The 18,734-nt window shown below is 45.4% G+C and overlaps 1 protein-coding gene across 5 annotated transcripts in view; it reads right to left on the reverse strand.

Moving 5' to 3' along the window:
* Nucleotides 1-18,734, reverse strand: part of FCSK (fucose kinase) — a 1,510,689-nt gene that overhangs the window by 936,700 nt on the left and 555,255 nt on the right. For all 5 annotated transcript variants that reach the window (XM_069654984.1, XM_069654992.1, XM_069654977.1 and 2 more), the window contains one exon: nucleotides 14,452-14,577. In XM_069654984.1, coding sequence (XP_069511085.1) covers nucleotides 14,452-14,577 — 126 coding nt within the window. The remainder of the gene's footprint in view (nucleotides 1-14,451; nucleotides 14,578-18,734) is intronic.

Below are 18,734 nucleotides of genomic sequence, written 5' to 3' on the forward strand. Positions count from 1 at the left end.
TTTATCTAATAAGTGCAGGTCTTTCGGTTTTCGGTGTTCCCGTTTTGTCCATTTCGGTGGTATTTTTTCAGTGTTTTCATTAATGTTAAAACTCTGTGCATAACAGTGTTTATCATTTTTTTCTGCAGAAAATAATTGAGGGCAATAGTGTTTTTCTAGTGTATACAAAAACATGCATTTATTCATTCAAGTCCAACATACATACTTTATTGGAGCATAGCTATCATGGCAAACAATGTTCTTAAAGTGGCCAGTCTACAATAAAAGAGCAGCCACCAAGCTTCTGCTGAGAAAGCACGTCATCTCCTGAAACAGATAGCAGCGGGGCGCTGACCGTGGAAAGGATGCAGGCGATGTTCTGTATATGATCTGGACTAAAAGGTTCCAGAGGCAGGCGACTATACAGACATACAAAGTCACTTGCCCCCTCAAATTCTTCACAAAGATACAACACGCCATTTCTTTCTGGCCAAGAGACAATTATCACCAGCCAGTGGCTAGAAACGAGTGCACATTGTGAAGCCTGACATTATGATCCCCTGTGAGACCATGCCATTACATCACATAAAATGATGTCACAGGGAGCGACTTGAGGCACTGATGCTCAATGGTTTCAACGGAAGCTACATTACAAGAAGTTGCCATGGATGAACCAGAAGACAAATAATATTTGTCATGTGCAATATGTGAATTGCCACTTTTATTATTATGTAGGGAGCAACGCAATGAGTGGGGCCTTTGGTGTACAGAGTACAATGTGAACTGAATTACTTCTAGCGACTACTTATTTTACAGAAATGGCAGAATGGTAAAAAAAAAAAAAGATTGATCCAGGACCAGGATTACACACTGCAGCACTCCAGTAAGTAGTGAAGCCGGGATTTGAGGCCAGTCTGAAACAGAGGCACTTACATGCATATATTCCATACTGTTGTTGGTAAGAAGTTGCGTTTTCCGGTGTACGAGAATGCTCTCTATACAAATCATAATACACCACTCTGAAAAATGTAAGCCCTTCAAGAAATATCCCCAGCACAAAGAGATTTCATCTTTAGTAAAATCCTGACTGTATCAGAATGCAAAGGCGTGTGAGGCTAAACAATGACTTGAGTTTGGCAAATGTACTTTACGGGCAGATGGGAGTAGGCGTAGCTTTATACACGCATGCCAGGGTGGCATGGGAAGACTTGGCAGGGTCTCACTGGCAATGCGAAACGCAGATGCTGCATTGATTATTTTTTTGTAAAAGAAAAAAGTATTTGTCAACGGGTGGGGGCCATTTCTTTTTTTTTGCCATTGAAATGTTATTGACAACAAAAGTATGGAACAGCACACAGATCCTTCAGCTCAGAGACATGGAACGGATACACAACTCTGGAGTGACATCTGTTGGCATAAAATAAACATTGTCGTTGGATACCATGAAACATTACGATCAAGATAAACATAACATTCAACCATTACACCTCGGAGTAGAGTGAAAACGACCAAACGGAAACAAAAGGCAAATAATAAATCATACCAAAACAAAATTATCCAGCACTGGGGGATTAACCATCTAGCAGAAGTGACGGTTGAGGGCAATAAAATCACAATAACAAACACAATCATATCATGTGGTTTATGATGGAGTCCAGGGTTGTCGTTCCGAGTCACAAGCTGAAGGAAGTGCTCCCATTCAACAAGAAATGTGGACATTTCACCTTTCAGGGTGGCTTACATTTTTCACATGGCTACTATAAACCACAATTTAACCCACCACTCACTAATATCTAGTGCGGTGGGGAACCGCCAACTCCTTGCTAATACAATTCTAGCAGCAACCAGGAAGCGTGTGAATAGCTTTGCTGATTTGGCTGCCAATTTACACTGTCCGCGCGCTGAAACACTTGTGTACGAGCGCGATAGAAATAAAATATCAATCAATCAGTCCTTCAACGTCTTCTCCCCCAAGAGCAGTAGTGTCAGAGGTGCCATGGGAAGAACTATCCCAGTGATCCCCTTAATTTGAGCTAAAACCTCCGTCGAGTAGGACTGGATTACAGCGCAGGACCACCAAATATGATAAAGAGTCCCTGGGGCCAGAGCACATCTCCATAGCAGGGTCCATCCTATGAAGCCTAGAGGGAGCAAGGTACCATGGGAATAACAGCTTAGAACTGTTTTCGTTCAGCATCACACATCTAGATGATGGAGCAGCCCTGTTCCAAACATTTTTCCACGTAAGATCTCCTATGGGAACATTCATCTCTTCCTGCCAACGCAACATATATGCATGCAAGGTCTTAAAGCGACAAGCGTTAAGGACATGATACAGTGAGAAGACTGTACAGGACAGAATCTGTATAAATGTGCAAATAAAAAAAAAAAAACAAATGGTAGATTTGATTGAATTTTGTACGGCAGAAAATGTCGATCAAGTGTCGCATTCAGAGGCATTACAGTGAACCAGGGGAGCAGGGGTTGCGGGGGTGTTCCCCGCACCCTTGTTTACTGTAATTGCCTCAGGGGAAGCGGGGGTGTCCCCTGCTTCCCAAAAAATAAAGGTGGGAAAAAAAGAGAAAAGAGGACCTTGCAGTGCTGGTTTCTGATCACGGAAGTGAAGGGAACAGACGTTGCAGGGACACAGCAAGTCGGGGACACACAGCGAAGTGTGCCGCTTAGGGATAAATAGGGGGGTAGGAGCAAGTTAACTGAAGTGACCATGGGATGAAAAACCAAAAGTTATTTTTTCGGACAAACAACTCATTTTTTTCTCCCTCAGTCATTTCTGAATCAATTAAATCATGGAAATCCCTATGGGATGGGAGTCACCAACGAAAAGATCTTCAAATGGTATTGTATCACTTTTAGCCTGCTGGGAGACCTTTGTGCTAGATATCCATTGGTGGAATTGTATATAAGAATATTGATCAATATCTCGAACCATAAAGGCCTACTTAAATTTATCAAAACTCAAAGGAAGCTCAGACTCAAAAAGCAGACCCAGTCACTTCTTCAAGCCATCTAGTGAACCTACCCTGTTGACAGCCTGGTGGGAATTCGAGTGTGTTCCATATGCAGTTAAGGGGAGATCAGGACAGCATTACCTGGTACTTACGTGCTGTCTTTTCCCAATATTCCATTAAAACCTGGGTCGTTTGGTGGAGGTTAACCTCCTTCTTATGGGCTATTGGGGACCTCCAGCACTAATCATGTAGGAGAGACTGCTCTATGGTTAACTAATGCTTAGGATTCCGGTCTGTGCTCACGTTATCAAATAAAAGGGCTAGATGCACAGTGTAACAGTAACTCTCAACATCTGGTAATCCGAGACCACCTTTAGCTTTTGCCGTCATCAAGTTACGATGGGAGACCCTCTGCGATTTCCTAGTTCAGATAAATCTAAAAACTGAAGTTTGCAAGTCTTTGAGGGCCTGTTTGGGAACTGTGAGAAACCAGAAGTTGTCCCACCTGCTAGTCCCTGGAGATCTCTCTCTCAGGTGGCCAGGGCCCGGCCATCGCCTTTGGATCCAGCCCCTGGGGGTTGACCAGTGCAAGAGGATCACCTGGGTGAGGCGTCTTTGGGGAGTGGGACAACGGATGGCAAGACTCGATATCCCTCCCCTATAACACCTTTAACCCATCCAACCAGGTAGGATACATTGGAACTTTACAAACCGCCCTTTCCCTTCACAAACACTTCCACACAGACAGCCCGCTCTGGGAGAAAACAGACTCACACCCAAGCAGTGTACCTGACATTTCCCGCTACTATGGTCAGGCAAAGTCAGGCAATTACTGACAATCACTCACATCTGACTTCCATTAAACCTCACTACACAGATAAAATGTGGAGCACGAGAGCACACTCTGAGCGAGGCAAAGCACACGAAGGAACATCAGTTTCAAGTCGGCATCTGAAGGAGGGGAGAAAGATGGGAAACCAAGAAGGGTTTGCAAGGAGGGAAATACCTTCGACCTTTTTTCGGCAAGAAGCTGTTACTTTCCAGAAACCTTCGAAGCAGAAAGAATAAGGCCAGGAAACCAGACTGAAGACTCCTGCATTGTGTGTCGGAGATACCGAAGGCCCGCCTGTGTAACCAACCAAGGTGGGGAGGAGCGGTATAGTCCTTGGCTCCAAGAACAAAGAAGCATTAGAGAGATCAACACAGCCAGTGAGCTAGGGAGATTGATGCAAGACTGGCCTGTGTTGAAGTCAAGGCTGCAAGTGGCAACATTGTATAACGAGCGCTGAAACGAACATAGTTAAACATGTGTGATGAAAGACACGAGTAAAGCTAAACTGCTGATGAATGTTTCAACTTGAGAAGGAAAGATACGATACCGCTAACAGAGTGGATCAGCACCGTGAGTGTGCTCAATAGAAGGTCTCTGTAAGGTATCCCACCAAGAGAAACGAAAGCCAAAAGATTGATGAAAATATTGTATGAAGTGAATTAAAGTGGTCCTGTGATGGTTTAAGCAAAACCCATTGCACATTCGAAAGTCTTCGATTTTGATATCAAGATGATCCGAGCCTGAACGAGGGAGACCCATGATAAATACTAATAAATACTGGAAGCAAGAACTTGTGCATGTGAAGATCCTAATAGAAATGGAACTTTGATGTGTGTTTGTTATGACAGGCCCTCTGCAGTAAAAGACTGTTATTGGAAAGTAGACTTTGGCAGAAGTCCCTGATGTCTATGCTTTGAACTGTGTCCTCGTGGCAGAGAAGCCAGAGTGTGTGCAAAGCTCGAACTTGCTGCCTTGTCCTGTGCTGAAAACGTGGGGAAGCGAAGCCAACTTCTCAACCGTCCTGACATATTATTTCTTGAACACTTTTCTTTGTTGCATACATTATTGTCCTACACCCTTTTTTATTTAGAAGTAAGGATTGGCAATAGGTTTATTAGTATAGGCCCTTGTATTTTGACAGAGACTTGACTAGGACTGCGTTATTATTTGATGGTTGTAGCTTGCTCCACCCTTATATTTAAGTTAGATAGGCGGTCAACCAACCCATTGAAGTTCAATAAACACACTTGAACTGAGATCACTTGTGTCTGTTTTCAGTTTGATACTATGCCTTCATTACAGAACCCAGACTGGGAGAGCTTGAAAAGCATATAGAAGGCGTGGCAATCGTATCATTTTAAGGGCCGCAATATGCCCCAACCATGAAATGTCAGTATGTGCCCATTGGAGAAAGTCAGCCTTGGTAGAGGATAAAAGGTCAGGGAAATTCCACGCATATAACAGAGTGAGAAGGCGTAATATGGATCCCCACTATTTGAAAGTCAAACCTCCTACGGAGTTCCTGTTTTGTCACAATACTCACTGAGACATTAAGAATAGTATATTTAGAAAAATTAATCCTAAAACCAGAGACCTGGTGCAACAACTCAAGCAAAGAAACTATTGGAGGTAAGGTGGGCTGAGGGCGATGCATAAAGAAGAGGAGTTCATTGGCATAAAGTGCTACCTTGTGCTGACAGCCAGCTATAACAGTGTGGACAATGGGCACCCTTGGTGAGTTCCCCTTGTCAGAGCTAACGGCTCAGACAAAACCCCATTCAATTTTATACGAGTGGTTGGATGGGCAAAATTGGCCTGTATTCTTCTGATGAAAAGTGGCTCAAACCCAAAACCACCTACCACTTTGAAGAGATATGACCATTTTATACGGTCAAATGCTTTTCAGCATCTATGGATAACACCTCTGATTCCTGTTCATGCGTCTTAGCATAGTCAATACCACCAGGGGGCGCAGAAGCTTCGGAAGCCTGATCCGGCATCTCCTACACTCAGGCTGACTCAAACGACTATAGATCAATATTTACTACAATTTTCTGAACTTTTTTCTGCGTTTCTCTGCCCATAAACATACTGGGCACATCTGGACCAAGTCTCCACAAAAACCGCAGACTGTTACAACATTAACTCGGCACTTCGTCTCCCGCTGCGAGCGTTCCAACATGATGCTCCTAGCGTACCTCTAGGTTTCTTTCCGCTCCAGCCTCCAACGACTGTCACTGCTGCCACCCGCCCGCTTTGGGCTTGTCGAGACGGAGCGTGCCTGATTCCGACTGCCCAGTGAGGCCACTGCTAAGCCTCGGTAACCTTGAGCCTCTCAAGACCTCTCAAGCGTTCTGCGCACGATACGGCAGCTCAGTAGGCTCTCCACCATAACTCTGGACCCCCAAGCACAACTTGGAATCCGGCCTGTGGTCCCAGAGCGAGTGTACCGCCTGTCCCATAGCAATTGCTGACACGATCAACACCTGTGCTGATCATTGTTTGAGGACACGGCAGCATTATACAACCCAGGTGCACCCTTCTTCCCCTGGCCCCCCGAATTTTCTACCTTATTCCTGTCCCTCATCGCGGACAGAGCTGACCTCACCACCGCGGCTAAATTTCATCGCTGCAGGCTGCTCCAGATCTTCACCCTGGGCTGTGCTGTCCGTATTCCGGGCTGTAACATTGTATTTGGGCTGCGCCACTGCTTTCCTGATCTCCATCGGGGGTGTCTCTAACTACACCACTGCGGCAATATCCGACACCGCAGTCAGGAACCTACGGAGGGAGGTGCTGCCATATTCTCACAACGGGTAGCATCATCTCACTCCTCTTTACACCGCTTGGAGCTACCAACACCTCCACCTTGCTGCTGCAGGTAGGAACTTGTCAAGAGAGTAGCCGCCAAACCACTGCGGCTCTGACTCGGCGGTTCTGAGGGCGGCTCTGACTGTACCACTGCGGCAATATCCAATGCTGCAGGCAGGAACCTACGGAGGGAGGAGCTGCCATACTCTCACAGAGTAGAGCACTATCTCACTCCTTTTTACACTGACTGGATTCTCTGTGTGTCCCTCCAAACACCTCCACCTTGCTACTGCACGTCGGAACCTGCATAGATTGTAGCTGCAAAACCACTGTGCTGTCAAACATCTGCTCATACCTGTCTGCACCACCTGAAACTGCCGAGTGTCCTCCCACTCACTACCACCATTTGTGGTTTCCCCAGATTCCACGCAAACCCAACAATCTTAACTGGGTAACCTCTCACCCTTTAACTTTCTGTTCACCCTCCCGCTCTGTGACCACTGCACCTACTACTGTGGCTATATCCCGCTTGCTCCTCGTCAGCCACCACTGGCTGGGCTGCGACCTTCATACCCAATTTCTATGGCCACCTCCTCAACCTTCACCTACCTGGCCCTACTGGACTCTGATAATCGTACCAACTGCAACGGCAATCTCCTACTAGCAACTGCGACCCTGCTTCTACTACTGCTATGATCTCTGCTAGTACCTCTTCTACCGTCTCCTGTCTGGTCCTACTAGGCCTTGTAACCCAATTCTCCCTCACTCTCTCCCCTTCCCCCTTGCCCACTGTTCTATCACGTCTCTGAAACATTCCAGTGACCAAACTGAATGCACCTCCTCACTTCTCTCTCCTGCCCATACGACCTCCCTGCCAACCCAGCATCTACCTCCAGCACTCCCGCTACACTTTTACCTGCTCCCTTTGCTCCATCAGGCATGCGCAGCACCTACTACCACTCCCCTCCACTCTCTAGTCCCACCCTCCACCCCATCTCCTGGCTTTTCCTCAAAACCTTCTGCCTCAACATTATGACCATCTCCACACTTCACCTTCCCTCTCCACCCCACCCCCAATCTACCCAACGCCCATCTACCCCAACTCTCTGCCCCAATCTCATCTATCCCCCAATCGTGGGAACCTCCAGCATCATCGACATCACCCTATGGAATGCAAGATCTCTCTGTAACAAGACTGCAGCTGTTCTGGACCTGTTTCTACAGTTAAACCTTCACTTTCTATGCATCCCTGAAACCTGATCCCTCCTTCACTTCAACTGTACCTGCTTCACTTACTTCCTCTTCCTTTACTCACGTCTCCTGCTCCTCTGGCAGTGGCAGCGGCATCAGTCTTCTCTTTCATCCCAAGTGCCAATCAACCCCCCTGTCCAACACCTCTCCCAGACTTCCCCTCTTCTGAATACTTGTATAAAATCTTCACCTCCCCCCATGCCATCTCCTTTCTCATCATTTACCGGCCACCTGGCCCCCTCGCATCCTTCTATGATGACATTGACCACCTCCTCCCTCTCTTCTCCCCAGTCCCACACCCCTAATTGTACACAGCGACTTCAACCTCCATCTCTCCACCACCCACCAAACCTCCCCCCTCTTATCTATACTCGATTCCTACCTTCTTGCCCCCCTTCCTATATCACCTACTCACTCTTCTGGCTCCACTCTTGACCTCATCTTCGTCTCGTCCTCCTCCTTGGTTTCTAACCTACCCAACTATCTATCCGACCACACTCTACTCTCCTTCTCCCTCGCTCCCCCTGTCTCTCCTCTCCCTGCCCCCTCTTCCTCAATCTCCTTCTCCCGACGTGACCTCCGTAACTTCAACCCCCCTGACTTCTAGGATACCTGCGCCTCCTCTCTTCCCCCCTCTCTCTTTTCTTCTCTCTCTGCAAATGACACCTTATCCACTGTATCCTCTTCCCTCTCCTGCAGCCTTGACCAACTATACACTCTCACTCCCTTCCGCCCCTCCTGCAAACCCGCCCAACCCTGGCTTTCCTCACACCTTCTGTCCATGCACCGTCTTCTCCGATGCCTTAAAAGACACTGGCTTAAACATTGTTTGACAGCCAACCAAGCCTCCTACTTCTCCTACCATTCCCTCTACGACACCTGCATCAGCTCAGCCAAACAATCCTACTTCTCTAACCTCCTCCACTCTCAATCTTCCCACCCCTGCCGAATATTCCAAACCTTGACTCGCCTTTTCTCTCCTCCTACCCCATTCATTGTCTCTAATCTTTCACAATCTGACTTCGCTGACTTCTTCTCCTCTAAGATCCACACCTTATGTCAAAACATTCTACACTCCCCCTCTTACTCTCCCCCTTTGCCATCAACCATTACCCCACCCTCCCTCATGACTAACTTCAATCATGTCTCTCACTCTGATGTTTCCCTCCTTCTGTCCAAAACTCACCCTATTGCTGCCCGCTCAGACCTTCTTCCCACCCCTCTGATTACCAAAATCGACCCCCTCCTCATACCTTACCATACCTCCTTCAACATCTGTCTCACTACCTCTACCTTTCCTTCAGCCTTCAAACACGCCACTATCATCCCTATCCTGAAAATACCCTCTGCAGATCCCTTCTTGGTTTCCAACTTTCGCCCCATCTCCCTTTTACCCTTCCTCTCTAAGCTCTTAGAACACCTCATCTACTCCCAACTCTCTGTATTTGTTTCCAACCTCTCTCTCCCCACCCCACTCAGTCTGGGTTTCATCCCAAACACCCCACTGAAACAGCTCTCCTCTCCGTTCTTAACTCCCTCCTCACCACTCGTTACTCCAAACATTCTTCTGTTCTCATTCTCCTTGACCTTTCAGCTGCCTTTGACACTGTTGATCACCCCTTACTCCTTTGGTATCAAAGGCTCTGTCCTCAACTGGTTCTCCTCCTACCTATCCAATCGCTCCTTTCCCGTCTCCTGGGGCGGCCACACCTCCCCTACCCACTCCCTCGACTTCGGCGTTCCCCAAGGTTCTGTGATTGGCCCTTTTCTCTTCTCGCTATATACCTCCTTCCTAGCCCCAATCATCTCCTCATTTGGTATCTCTCACCACTTCTACGCTGATGACACCCAACATTTCCTCTTTCTTTCTTCCTTCACTCCTGACATCCACCTCAAACTCTCTTCCTGTCTCACTGCTATCAAATCCTGGATGTCCTCCCACTTTCTCACCCTACATACTGACAAAACCGAAGTTCTATTCCTTCCTGCTAACACACTTCCCCCCCCTTGCCTCCCTCCTTCCATCCTCTTTCCCCCTGCACAACTCCCCATCTCTGACTCCACCCGCAATTTCGGCCTCCACTTCGACTCAAACCTCTCCTTTACTCACCATATCTCTCTTACCTCCCGCAGTTTATAGTTTCGAATACATAGTTTCGAAATGCAATACTTTCGAAACAAAAGGATCAGAAGTTGTTTTTTCGAATACACGTTTTTTTTTGTTGCTTTTTTTTGGGGGATCCCCCACAAATCCCTGTTTTTTGGGGAAAAACCACTAACTTTTCCTATATGAAACCCACTAAAAAAAAACATTCAAAAAAAGCATCCAAATTTTTTTTTTGTTGATCCTTTTGTTTCGAAAGTATTGCATTTAGCAACGATGTCTTCGAAACTTTAACTGGACACCCCTCCCGCGCCTGTCGCTTCCATCTCTACAATGTTTGCAAAATCTGATCGCCCCTCGCCTTTCACGCTACCAGATTCCTAATATCTTCCCTCATCTTCTTTCGTCTCTTCTACTGTTCATCACTCCTCTTTGGCCTCCCTGCTTCACATCTTGCCTCCATTAAATCCCTCTACCATTGTGCTATGGGTAATCTCTGTTTCCTCTCTCCTCATGACTCCATCTCCTCTTCACTATCCTCATTTGGCTGGCTCTCCTTTCACTCCCAACTCAAATTCAACTTCCTCTGTCTCATCTTCAAATCCCTTCATGATCTTGCCCCTCCCTACCTCTCCTCCCTCCTCTCATTCGATTCTCCCTCCCGCCCTCTCCGTTCTGCTGATCACTTCCTACTCACTGTCCCACACGCGACTTGTGCCCCTTCCTGCTTGCACTCCTTCCAGCTCCTTGCCCCACTCCACTGGAATGCTCTCCCCCTCCCTGTCCGCTCCATCGCCTCTTATTCATCCTTCCGCTTCTCCTTAAAATCCCACCTTCTTCAATCTCCCTCTTGACAGCTCTCTACCACTTCCTCACCTGCTGTACCTGGCTCTGGTCTATTCTATTGATCTCGGCAAATTGTTCTGCATATTGTTCTCGGCTTTTGACTCATGATTTGTATTATATTGCTTTTTATGTATTCCTGTTGTTTCATGTAAAGCGCTTTGGTGTAAAGGGCTAAATAAAACTTTATAAATACAAATACAAATACTCAATCACATCCAGGGTTCTCCGGACATTATCAAAAATGTTACACCCTGGGACAAATCCTGTTTGATCCATCTCGACTATGCCTGGAGGAACCGCTGGTAAGCGAGCTGCAAGAACCTTAGAATAGATGCAGGAATCATAAAACTTTGATAGGGTGGTATGATGTGCAAAGGGTGGGATCCTTATCCGGTTTACATATAAGCGAGAGCAGGGATTCGCTCATAGTGGGTGCAGTCGCCGCTGTATCCGTAAAACTCTCGAAGAGTGAGACTAGCTGGGGGCAAGACGATCTATACCTTATTGGGGCCTTATTATTAGACTGTATAACTCTGGTTACCTCCTCTAACGCGTTCGGGTTCTCTAGTGTATGTCGATCTTCAGTGGAGATGGTAGGCAAGTTTGTTTCTCTAATGAACTCTTCTTGGTCCTCATCATCCCACCTATCAGCGGTGAAAAGAGACTTATTCTATTCCATCAGAATACGTATTTTAGAGTCCTCATTATCCTTCAAATGGCCTGCATTGTCCCGCAGCTTAACAATAGCGTTTTGTCCCACTGGGCCTTTATTTTGTACGCCGGGAGGCCTTGTTAGAGGTGCAAAGAAACATTTTTTGGTGTGGACTAATTTGTGGGAGATGTTTGATGCCCATAGAGCCTTGAGCTCAGCCCTAGCTACATGAAACGGTATGTAGATCCGACAAGCCCCCCACACCTTTATATAGTGTTTCTAGCTCCATTACATGCCTCTCCATGTCCTCCCATTGGGACACCAGGAATTGCTTCCTACCGTAAACCAGACTAATAAGCTCCCCACGAATTGTAGGTTTCAATGCGTCCCAGACGGTTGAAATTGGTAATCACCCAGGAAGGTGTTCCTGAAAGTACAACATTATCCGTTCAGAGATAGCAGGGCAGTAGGGCACATCGTCAAGCAACAAGTCACTATTCTTCCATAGGGAGATCTTTCTGGCCCACGGCACCAGCACATCCATCCAGAATGTTATCGGGGCATGGGGCGAAACCACCGCAAAACCAAAAGAGCTCGCAACTGCTCCTGGGATCAGGGAGCTGGATGCCAAAAAGAAGTCAAGCTGAGAGTGGCTACGGTGTATGTGGGAAAAATGGGTATAGTCTCTCTCTTGAGGATGCTGCCACCGCCAGTGATTCAGATCTGGCAGCATCCACCCCTCCTGCCAAGCTAGACGCCTGCCATCAAGTACTACATTAAAATCCCCTCCACCCCCACAGTGAGCTTGCCCACCTGGAATTGAGCAATGTATGGGATGGTGGGGGTTATTTTAAGGAGTTGTGGCAAATTGTAGGCTATTTTTATTGTTCGGGCTTCGTGAATGTTTGATCATGAAAACAGCTAAAAAGTGGGTAAAATTCCTCAAAATAACCCCCACTCACTGAAAAACACTTATCCAAAAACCCTATTTAACATAGAATGGGCGGTGTCTTCAAAATTCTTGTTCAATCACTTCTTCTGCTGAACAGGAACAAAGGCCGCCTGGGGGCACAATTGCAGAAACTGAAAAATCTATGTTGCTGCATTAAAAAAAATAGTCAGCGACTATTTTGGGGAATTGCAGGCAATTTTGAGAAGTTTTCATTTTTGGGGTCATGGACTTCCATGGCCACAAAAAAGGCTCAACATTTACGAAAGTTCCTCAAGATAAGCCAAGACTACTGTCTAATACTTTGAGTTAGCAAAATAGACAATCTAACAAAGATTTGTCTGTGTCTGTATTTCTTGTTCAAACACAACCGGTGCGTGAACGGAAACAAAGACAGTCTGTAGGCACATTAATCTACACTGCAAAATCTACATTGCATAGTTTTGTTTTTTTAAGTATGTGTAAGTTATCTGGGGCTATTTTAGGCAATATGGCCAATTTCTTGAGGTTTTTATTCCTAGGCCCATGTAAATATGCGGCTACAAAAATAGCTCAAAATTCGAATTCACATCAAAATACATACAGACCAGGGACACAAGTTATTTTACATAAAAGTGATGCAACCTAGATGTCTTGTTGTAAAACTACATACAAGCTGAAACAGGAGCGAAGACAGCCTGGAGCATAAATAGAAACACTGTGAAATCCTGGGGTGCAATCAATGGGAGAAAGCATATTGCATATACTGGGAGTCGAAGGGGAGCTGGTGGCCCCTTTCATTTTGAATGTCAAGCCCCCTCTTCATACTCCCATCCTCCAATACCAAATCTTCCCCGTCCTTGCACACCATAAGGCACCACTAGGAGGGATTAATAAGTGTTTTTCGGTTTAAACCTAAAAATAACCAATAAGGTAGGTATCCCTATAACCCATGAAGTCCTGGGGGACATTGTATATAGAAGCATACATTGGAATTCTATGGGATGAATTCTGCTGTCAGATCGTAAATGATTCTGTGTTCAAAAAGAACTACAGCATAATGCCATGGAATGCACCACATACACAATAAATGTTTATTAGTACCAGTGATTAAAAAGCGACCAGACCTCACCTTAAATTGATTTCCAAATCATTTAAAAATGGTTACATGATATGATGGTATTTATGAGGATTAGCATTAGCTGTTGAAGTGCCCATTGGCCCTCCAATTAGAGCCATGTAATCCCCTTTGGCCCGTGTACCTGGCATCACACAGGGATACAATAGTCCTAGAGTTTAGTACTATAAAAGGTACAAATACATATCTACGGATCATACTCCATAGAAGAGTGTGCTCACGCCATAGATAATGTATGTAAACCCACTGGTGTATAGAGACGACTTTGGAGAGACCCTATGCAAATGTTGTTGGTGCCCTGTACATGGAATCTGCCAATGGAGGATTGAGTCAGTGCTAAATTGAGAAAGTGGTGTTAGTGATGGAGAGGGCAGTGGATTCGCATCGACCAATCCACAGGGACCCGAAGTAGGATTTGCAGCCACTGAACATCAACAAACATATGGACATCCACTGATACAGACTTTGCTGCCAACCTGGATCAGATGAAATCCAAAAACAAATGTGACAGACTGCCGCACACCACTTCAAATCCCTGGGTGGACAGTTGAGTGTATGGTACAACACTGAATTGTCTGGCACATCAACAAAAAAATTGAACAATTTCATTGGTTAATAGAAAAACTGGATATTGCCTAGTGCTGATCTGATTGAAATAGAGGTCATCAGAAAAGCACTACTATCCTATTGAGACTGCCCATTTACTTGCCTATATTTGAAACAAAGACACCAAAGGACCTCCAGCGTAACCAATGGTTGCTCAATACCATGTTGATTTCTACCAGGGCGATTGCTTTACTCAGAATTAGTGACTGTTGACTGATGGGGAGGTGGGTCCGAAATGTGTCCTCCACACACGCAGACTTGTTGGATGATGTATAGGGCAGAGACACAGAGCCCCATTGCCGCCAAATACCCTCTTACACAGGGCCAGCACTCACCTTTTGTGTCATGGTTGCCAGCAGGCTGTCCAGGTTGCAGACTAGAGATTCAGCTGCGGCACCCGGATCCTCCACTGGCAGACAGGTGAAGGCACGTCCACAGTCATCGAAGGGGAAGTCCCGGCCCTAATGTGATGACAAACAACTTGATCAGTTACCAAGATCACATGCGCAGAAAATCTTGCAAAAAAGCAGTCATATGTTGATGTACACAGAGGATCAGACATATAATGATCTTCAGGCATGTTTCATGTGCCATTGTCTCATCTGCTACATTACAATAGATGAACTGTTTATTCTGCATTACAAACCCAAGCCATTTAACAAGTGACTTTTTTTTGCAAATTTCTTACACAATAAAATACTTTTAATGCTCAAAACTACAAACAAAGCAATACATATAGCCTATTTCAGTGCTTGGTAGTGATTCAGGTTGTTTACAGTGCACTTTAATGCAGTGAATTCAATGGTCAGCAATCCACTCTATCTTTGCATCTTGTATCCTGGGTAGGCTCCACTCTCTTGTTGGTTCACTACCTAGTCCTCGCTTATGCTACATTTCTATGCCCAGGCTTTTTTTTCTGAACCACCCACTGCACTTTCTGAAGTACCACATACCCCTCCTAGGCAGACCCTTCATCTCACCTAGATTGTCTGCATACTAGACTAGCCTAAATTCCCTGCAGCCAGATGTAGTACGCTGAGGACCCCAGTGAACCCCCCGCCCTGTCTCCCCCAAATGAAGTGTCTAGTGAGGCCATCCCCCCGCCACCCCTAGTGCACAATAAGTATATGATGGGGGTGCGGCTCTTAAACTCCCATCCCACCACAGAAAAATAAAGCTGCCAACCCCTGCAGATACCTCATCGGACCCTCTTTCTCCATTGTGCACGATCCAACTCTTAAGACGCGAACATTATAGTAGCTAAAGAATGTAATCTGAATCCAACACGGTTAAACTTGGTAATATGTCCACAATCTTTTGCAACTGAATCTTTAACATTGCATAACAATCAAAACAGTTGATAAGAAGTCAAATACCCGCCACAGCACCCTTCCAGACAAAGCAATACTTTGATGACGTTAAATGTGATTAAATCCTGTATGGCTCAAAGAGGACTTCAGCTCACCAGGGTAGAAACTGAGTTCTTAGCAATGGGCTCTTGTGTACCTTGAGACAAGCAAATCTCTCCTCCTTCCAGCTTCATTCATTATATCCTTTCCTTTCTAGATGGCCATAAAGAACATGGGGCTACCATTGTTAATTCAAAGAATTCTTCTGAACGGTAGTAGCTTAAGTGCAGCTACAAGACAGATCTGGATGTAATAAAATGCCTTAGCCAGGTGTGTCTTCTGACACTTGATTTTTAACTAATTGCAATATGTTCCTTGCATCGATTTCCTGTTAACAACAAGAATCAGCAATGTCAACCTATTTGGCTATTTTATAGGCAATAAATATGCATTTACCTGGTAATGCCAACCGAAGCTTAGATACTTCCATTAGCCAGCCGTTGCGATCTAATGGCCAGACAGTACCATTATGGCAGTGCCTGGTAAATGGCTACTTTTAAGATGGATTTCTAAATCTGGCCTGGTGGACAGATTTTAGGAGGCCACTCTAATTATAGTGAACAGGAGAACTCTGGGAAGTTAGCCAAAACCCAATCAAGGTAAATGTGCAGAGCAGTCAAGGCTATTCTCAGGAGAGTGTGAGTGGGGTCAGGGGTCCACAATGAGTCCACACAGTGAGCACTCAATAATTCAATTTAGACAGAAATGTATAAAATACAAATATTTATTCTAGGCCTTTACACACACTAAACAATGTTTAACTAGCAGGTGATATTATCGCACAATACTCAATAATAAATATATATATTCCCTCGCAAGTAATAAGAAGTTCCCTAACCCATTACCTAATCTCACACACTACCCAGGACTGTAACTAGAAGAATGGATTAGAAATATAATTGGAACTACCTGACCATTAAACCTTGAATTGAAAACTTTCACCAGCATTACCACACGATAAGACAATAGGGTCAGAACTGGGAATTTACTTCTTTATGTTCCTCAATGCTTAGTAACTAGTAACAACTATAAAGAGAACAAGCTTTGAACGTTAACTGAAAAATGCTTTTTTAAAATATATTTCTTGTACCCCCCCCCCCCCCCCCCAGACCCTTCCTCAATTTGCTCTATTCTTTTACCTCATGGAAAAGAAACTACAAGTAATATTGATGTAACACATCCGATTGTTAACAAACCTTTGCCTTGAATGTGGCCAGGTTGGGCGAAACTCGTGCCCATGGAGTTGGTTAATAAAACAAATCTGATATGTTGTTCTACTGCAAGAACATTATGTTATAGGGCTGTGTCATCAATTTAAATCAGATACATTGTTCTAATGCAATACTAGACCAACGTGATATTAATGTATATATGAGCTTTTCTGGCCAATGGGCTAATATGATAAATGTGACAAATGCAATAATAATGTGAATGTGACATTTTCACTGCTGTAACATGAATATGACCAATATGGTGTTGATATAAAACTGATACATTGTTCTAATACAATATTAAACTAGTGTGATAAACATGTACATATGAACTCTTTAGAAGAGTTTACATGATATACATTAAAACTACCTATGCCATTTTAACATAGGACCCAATTTGGAGAGCACAATCTTGCTTTGGAGTCAAACTTCTAAGATGACAGGGTTCCTTCCAATCGATGTTGCAGAAGTATCATCAGGAAGGCGAATTGTTCCATAAGCTTGTGACTACCAATGTTTCGGGTGCAACCGCGGAACGGCAACGGTCCTACTGAGGTAGCCCACTGGAGAGCTGGTCACTCCACCAGGTCGTTCATAGATACTTTCGAAGGCTCAGGACGGATGTATGCTCGAAAACACGTTGTGACTAGTTGGTCCCCCTGGTCTAAGGGCTGAAGCATCGCTCAGGGTCTTCATGGATCAGACAGTCCAACAGAGCTTCAACGGGCCAGACACAGGAAGGGATGTCAGGACTCTTCGGGAGTCTTCTTTTCATCTTGTTTTTCCTACAAGGGATTCTTGGCTTCAACATTGATCTGAAGAAATGGCTGCAGCAGACCTCTTCTTAACCAAAATCCAGCCTGGAAGCAAGCCCAAGCACACCAATGGTAAGTATCTGCACCATTGAAACAGCAGTAGTTGTCCAATCAGGGACAACTACTGGTTTCACTCTTGCTGCACACCTAGACTCACTGGATCCATCGATGTGGAATTAGATCAGGCGGTCCCACCCCCTTCCTGGGCCACACACACACAAAGGCAGCACTAGCCCACGAAAGCAGCAGCTTTGCTGGGCAAGGGTATGACCCCATATGGGATTTTCTGAACAAGAACAAGCAAAAGTCTTGTGTCACTGCCCTTTTAGGGCACTAGCTATGTTTAGTAGCCGGGGGGTGTGGCTAAGCAGCCATGCTGTGAGGACCTCAACTCCGAGAGCTCCCAAGGATCTGTAATTATCCTGGCCTGAAAAGTCGGTCCCACCTAGCAGGGACCCACAAATGACATAACATCAGGTGTCGGAAAGTATCGGGCACAATCGTGTGCAGATGGGTAATTATCAGGATAAGCTGCGGCGGAGATCGAGGCCGTAAATTTGAGAGCCCCTCACGAGAGAGCAAGAACAAAATGGTGGCTGCCGCAAGGAACAGAGGTACATAAACAATAGCACATTGCCAGAGCTGTGAGCAGTAACGACAACACGCAGTGGAACACAGCGAACACAGCGCTGGGGGCTCACAGTGGTCGGCCCGAGCACAGGCGGTAAGTGGCATAACAATAGCCACAGCGGGACGGGCGGAGGACCAGATAGAGGACAAAGAGGCGAAGACTGCCGGGCTCCACTGTGGTCTGCCTGTGGCCGGGGAGGCAATAATAAACAATGGTCAAGCCAGCGGGTTAGAAACTAAGTTCACTTAGAAAAACATAGTTCCATCAATAGCATGAGAACAGTAGCCCACAGTCAACACCACAGATCACCCCATACAGACCACAGTAAAAACTTTAAAAAGGTACATTTTTATTATTTTAGTCAAATGTCATTAAGAGAATATTAAATCATTTGAAATTCACGCAAGGAATTAACATACAGAAATATAAAGTGCAATGTGTGATAAAAAATGCTGGTCACAAAAGGAGGCTGCGAACAATTCAATGCCAGATTGCTGTGCGGGGGAAGAATGGCAATAATCCCTCAAATAGAAAGACACAATCTCTCAAATA

Source organism: Ambystoma mexicanum, chromosome 1p (genome assembly GCF_040938575.1).
Source record: "Ambystoma mexicanum isolate Mex_15411 chromosome 1p, UKY_AmexF1_1, whole genome shotgun sequence".
Lineage (NCBI taxonomy): Eukaryota > Metazoa > Chordata > Amphibia > Caudata > Ambystomatidae > Ambystoma > Ambystoma mexicanum.